We start from the raw sequence: 6,420 nt of genomic DNA on the forward strand, positions 1-6,420 counted from the left end.
TATAACCTTAGCACTTAATTTGAGGGGACGTGTGGATTAATTTTTCTCCGTTGCCCCCTGCTTTTGGCGATGTTTGTGCCATTTTTCAATGCCAAAGTCAAAAGTGGCCAGTTTTCTGATTTTATCATGTCACTTGAACGCATCTTTTCCAAAGCGCGTTATACGACTGCCAATGTTGACCAATAAACTCAGACCACGGAAGAATCAGCCAATCACGTCAATTGGTCTTTTGATGTCTAATCGCCTTCCCCGGAAGTCGGCATGGAGACTTGATGAAATTGGCACGCTCACCATGAGCTAAATCACGCGTTTAATTTGCTTTTACTTCTCTAGAACAAGACACCCAACTACGATCTTAGTTTGTAGCTGAAACGACAAATACTCTGATCGGATTCGGTATGGAATGATCCAAAGAAGGAAGATAGCTATAGTGTTGCCGATAACAATTAGCATGCACTAGCATGCTGGACTCGAACATGGAATCGGGATGACCGTCTCTGCAGCCGAATGAGTGGACGACTTTATACATCGTAACGGTATGGCTTTAATTTGTATTAAATGCGTCAGACAGAAAGTGTGCTTGAATATTGCTAACCTTTGCCTGACATCAGCGAGTGCACGGGAGAGTCAAAATATACACAGCAATGCATTCAAAGAGTTTGATATATATACAAACAAACATTAATTTCCCTCGTGAAAGTAGTTTTTTTGCAGTGGATACATATCCATGTCCGATATAAAAGCAGCCATGTAGGTCAACATCCTGGATACACTTGTGTATTGTTATGAAAATAATATTTGGGTGAGTTCCAGCAGCGGTGGTTCATCATTTTATCTGACTTAAACTCAATTGAACATATTTGGAGTCAGTGCTTTTCAGGTTTGGTATTGGTGAAATTAATTGCCCATTACCATGAGACACCTTTTCATCCTTTTGAATGAGAAAGTGTCTCAAAACCTTTGAGTACAAGGCAGTAAAGATTTAAAATTTTGAATTTTTGTATATTCACCAAAACCAAAGGAGCATTTTTGTCAATTTAGTTTGCTCTAATGCAAGGGTGTCAGACTCGGGTTGGTTCGCGGGCCGCTTTAACGTCAACTTGATTGCACGTGGGCCGGACCATTTTAGATATAATATTTAGATTTTTTTTATAAATGGATTAAAATAACTGGATTAAAACCCCTGAATATTCAATTTTTTATAGATCTAAAACAATGTTTATTTTAGCTTTTTTTTAGCCTATACAAAATGATTTTTGAACTAAAAACACAGGAAAAAATGGAATAAAAATGACAATTATTGATTTAAAAGGGGGGAAATCTGTAAATTTAATATACATCTATACTCTTGGAATTTGATCCTAAAACAGAAAGTCGGCACTCATGATTTACTTTCCCGGGCCACACAAAATGATGTGGCGGGCCAGATTTGGCCCCCCGGGCCGCCACTTTAACACATGTGCCCTAATGCAATGAATTAAAAGTGTATACTGAACTAACAATGAAAAGCAATCTGATATGATACATTTGTGACTTCATACAAAGCAAATTCACCAAAAAACGGGAATGCTCTTGACGCAATAGTTCACCAACATGATCATTTTCCTTTCTCCCAGATGTACCCAAACTGTCAACCTCCCGTCAAGTCCGCCTTGGACACGAGCTCCAGCGTACCCGACCTGCTGTCGGCCTTATGCGACAGCAGCTTGGCCGGCGTGTCGTGGAAACGTCGTGCCCTCGGCGGCGTCTCCAAAGAAGGCTTCCGGAAATCTCTGAAGGAGCGAGCCTACGGCGCCCTGCTTTCCAAGCTTTTCCAAAATGGCGCCAAAACACCCTCCGAATCGGGCACGGCTGCCAGCTCACCTCCGAGGAACCGAGTCTTGATGATATGCTTCGACCTGAGAGTGTCGGGCTGCCGGGAGGAAGCCGAGAGGCTGGAGGACCTCCTGGAGAAACTCCCGAACGGGACCACCTCGGGCCTGACCGAGCTGGATTCCATCCTGGAGCTCCTGGTACTGCTGGCCGGCTCCTCGCCTCCGCCGCCTCCCTCCTTCAGTCGAGACTACATGAGGAGGGAGAGACCGGTGCTACGTAGACCCACGCCCTGGCCCTACCAGTGCCAGGACCTTCAGAGGCTGGAGGCCTGCGCCTGGGGGCTGGTTTGCGGGGAGGAATGGGCGTCCGTAGAACGATCGTGCAAGACCCAGGACTTGGTGGAAGCTCAGCCGGGCGCCGGATTGCTAGCGCTCAAGACTAGAATGAATGCGGAGGAAAAATTTGAAAAGGACACCAGGATGACCTTGTTCGGAGCCTTGCAGCACACTCGGACTTCGGACCTGGACGTCAAATTGGGACTTCCTCCGGTGCCCGGCAACGTAGACGCAACTGGGCTCGCCATTAGGGTAAGAGGATCGTTTCTTTGCGATCCGTCTTGTGCCGTTAGGTTTAGTCTATGTTATGCTATCTATGTTTAGACTTAACATATAGATAAACATAGACAACAAGAAGACAAAATGAACTTTGTAGAACTATTATGTGAAAATCACAAGGGTTTAAGGCAAGGGTGTCAGACTCGGGTTGGTTCGTGGGCCGCTTTAACGTCAACTTGATTTCATGTTGGCCGGACCATTTTAGATATAATATTTAGATTTTTTTTAATAAATGGATTAAAAGAACTGGATTAAAAGCCCTGAAAATTTAGTTTTTTATAGATCTAAAACAATGTTTATTTGATATTTTTTATATATTTTTAAATTTTACAAAATGATTTTTGAACTAAAAACACAGAAAAAATGGATTAAAAAATTACAGTTATTGATTTAAAAGGGGGAAAATCTGGAAATTTAATATACATCTATAATCTTCATTTGAATTTGATCCTAAAACAGAAAGTTGGCACTCATGATTTACTTACTCGGGCCGGACAAAATGACCGGGTCAGATTTGGCCCCCGGGCCACCACTTTGACACCTGTGGTCTATGTTATGCTATGTTTAGACTTAACATATAGATTATTTTCTGTTTTGCAGTAAGAAAACAACCATTACTAGATGAATTAATTCCTTATGATATTAATGTGCTTTTGATTCATACCGTATCTCAGAAATATCACGTGCGATGACATTTTCCCTTCAAAGTAACACATTTGTACTCCCTATTAAAACCATGAACATGGAGGTAAAAATTGTGAATCAGGGGGTGGCTTATATGCGAGAAATTGTAAAATTCCAACAATTCAAAGGCAATTTTAAGGGTGCGCCTTATACGTGCATGCGGCTAATATGTCAGAAAATATGATATATATTTTGACTTATCTCACTTTTATTGCATCGTCACGTTTGGGTGCAGGTTCCACCCTGTTTGGATCAGTCCGACGATGAAGGCTTCCAATCCGGCTCCAACCTGACTCCGGACTCTCAGTCCGAGCCGAGCCCCGTTCCAGAGGTGGACATGTGGGAGGCCCTGCGGACGTTCGAACCCGGATTGCGCTGCTGCTGGGAGTCGGTCGGCTGGTAAGGCAAACATCTTGGTACTCTGCCATGCCATCTTTGCCACGATATGAACCAATTTGTGACAGATCCGTCGCATGTTTGGCTCTCATAGACACAATGGTCGGCTTCCTAAAATTCACAGAGGAAAATAATGAAATTGACTCGCTGAGGGTTATCGTCCATCTGTCCTCTGACACGCCATCCAAAGAGTTGGTAGCATTTGGCTAAGTCGCAGCAGATAATCTTGCCTAAAGCACTTCCCATTTTACCCTGAAAACCTTTTTGGCAAAGTCAGGGTTCTACATGAACTTTTTCAGCCATCTAGCTTCCCTGCCCAAGGCGGCAATCCACCTCCCCTTATTTCTAACGTAATACCAAACACAGATATGTTGAAATATTTTATGAGTACCGCTACAAAAATCCCAAACGCAACATGATTGATGCGCATCGGCCTGCGTAAAAAAAAACTAAGTCATTTCTCAATGGCGGCTCCTTTAAAAAAACATAGACAAATATTTCAGCGCTAAGAGTTCACATACACAGCTAACTCCGCAGAAGACAAAAAAGTGTCACAAAATGGCAGGAAACAAAACAGACGAAGCTATTATGATTTTCCTAATTTATTTTAACATCACAATCAAAACATAATTAACTGCCCGAAAAGAGTACTTGGGATTCAGTCGTTAATGTCGAGCCCCGAGAGTCTATGTTTTCCCCGACGTAGATACAATGACTTTAGCGTCGAAAATGACACACGAACGCCACATTTATTGACCAAATGACTGTTTTTACAGGCCACCGGGCAGGAAAGAATCTCTGTACCTGAGCGAGAGCGGCAGAGAGGCCTTCGACCAGCTCTATCGCCTCTGGGAGGGCGAGATGAGGGTGGTCAGCGGAAGCGTGCCGTCCCCGCCCCTCCCGCTGCCCGTCGACTCTCAGGGGCAGCTGGTGGGCGACCTCCTGAACGTGCTGATTGGCGTGGCGTCCACCACCTTCCCACTCAACCAGGTAGGATTTCCTCGTCTTCCATCTGCTGGTTTCTAGATCAGGGTTGTCAACATTCAGTTTGATTTGCATGCCACACTAAGTAGAGGTCATGTGACCAGTTTATTTTGGACCATAAAAACGTCACTGGATGGCGAAAATTGAGAAATGTGCGCGCATGGCATCACAGAACTCACAAAATTCTAGTTTTACAAAACCTGTGTTGAAAAAAAAAATCTAAGTTTTTCATTCTGGCTGGCTCTAGAGGTGACTGTGTAGTTCCCTTCAAAAAGTGTGCTAAATTAGCCTTCTCTCTTCATACCTGGAACTCAATAGCAATTAGCATACGTCAACTCCCATCGCTAAACCTCTTGGCCAATCATCTTATAGCAGCATCCATCAATGTCAGTTTGTTTAAATACTGCAAAATGAAAAAACATTAACTTTAGACCACATGTGTCAAAGTGGTGGCCTGGGGGCCAAATCTGGCCCGCCGCATCATTTTGTGTGGCCCGGGAAAGTAACTCATGAGTGCCGACTTTCTGTTTTAGTATCAAATTCAAATGAAGAGTATAGATGTATATTAAATTTCCTGATTTTTTTCCCCCTTTTAAATCAATAATTGTAGTTTTCTAATTCATTTTTTCTGTGTTTTTAGTTCAAAAATCATTTTGTAAAATCTAAAAATATATGAAAAAAGCTAAAATAAACATTGTTTTAGATCTATAAAAAACTGAATATTCAGGGATTTTAATCCAGTTCTTTCAATCCATTTATTTAAAAAAATATCTAAATATTATTTCTTAAATGGTCCGCCCCACGTGAAATCAAGTTGACGTTAAAGCGGCCCGCGAACCAATCCGAGTCTGACACCCTTGCTATAGACTGTTTGGTGGCCATCACCAATATTTCTGGTTTTTATTAATATTGTATTCATTTACATTTTTTTTTAATTTTTCATAAAAATACCTTCCAAAGGGTAATTGTGATTAATACTATAAAACAATGGAAACCTGGTGTCCACATATGTGGACATCACATGATGTCTCATGAAGGCCACATTTGTAATCTAAATGTTATTAATGACCCAAAATTGAATTTATGATATTTTAAATAACCAAAAACAGTCCTTGACGGGTTTCCATGATATAGATAATAATTTAATGTCTTCATGATTTAAAAAATAAATAAAAAATCCTTTGTCTTAAATTTATTTTGGAGATTCCCTGTCTTGATACTCTACATTTTCTCCCAAATCAACATAAAACACAAGTTGCCTTGTGTACAAAATTGCACGGCGCGATATCGTGCCTCCCCGAAGTGTGCTGGCCGGCAACTTCTCATAAAAAATCCATAAGGACAACAAACGGCGAACAGTGGCTGTCGTATATTAATAAATCACCAGACCGCTCGGACGTGACTGGCTGCGAAATGGCAGATCTTTTCTTTTCTTTTCATTCAGACGCATTATTAAATGTTATGAGGCACAACTCCAGCGTTGTTTATGAATTCTCTATCCCCAAGAGCATCCAGTTCGACGTGCGCCCCGGCGTGTGCGTGTCGGGGGTCTCGCCGGAAAGCGTGTCTCGTCTCCTGGGAGAGCTGGCGCAGTATGGCACACACTACCTGAGGCTCAGCCGATTTTCCCTGCAGAGCCCTGAAAGGAAGGGACTGGTCTTCCAGGTATTTTTTTTTTTTAAATATATTATTTTGGATCACCCTCATACATTTCATTTTTAGGAATTTTGCTGATTTTCTTGGGCACTTTTTTGCTGCAATATCAACTTTTCACCGAGTCAGCCTCATGCGATATACCTTTTTTTTTTCTTAGGCTCTTACAAAGCTCAGCAGTTATGTATGTTGATATACAGTAATACCCTGAGATACTAGCTTAATGCGTTCCAGGACCCGAGCTTATGTGTCAATTCACTCATTTTTAACCGTA

The 6,420-nt window shown here is 42.0% G+C and overlaps 1 protein-coding gene across 1 annotated transcript in view; it reads left to right on the forward strand.

Moving 5' to 3' along the window:
* The first annotated feature begins 202 nt into the window (after positions 1-202).
* tubgcp6 (tubulin gamma complex component 6) overlaps positions 203-6,420 on the forward strand; it is a 30,269-nt gene continuing 24,051 nt past the window's right edge. The window contains exons 1-5 of the mRNA XM_077596069.1: positions 203-536; positions 1,617-2,402; positions 3,349-3,512; positions 4,286-4,499; positions 6,000-6,158. Coding sequence (XP_077452195.1) covers positions 1,617-2,402; positions 3,349-3,512; positions 4,286-4,499; positions 6,000-6,158 — 1,323 coding nt within the window. The 5' untranslated portion in view covers positions 203-536. The remainder of the gene's footprint in view (positions 537-1,616; positions 2,403-3,348; positions 3,513-4,285; positions 4,500-5,999; positions 6,159-6,420) is intronic.

This window comes from Stigmatopora argus, chromosome 3 (assembly GCF_051989625.1).
Source record: "Stigmatopora argus isolate UIUO_Sarg chromosome 3, RoL_Sarg_1.0, whole genome shotgun sequence".
Lineage (NCBI taxonomy): Eukaryota > Metazoa > Chordata > Actinopteri > Syngnathiformes > Syngnathidae > Stigmatopora > Stigmatopora argus.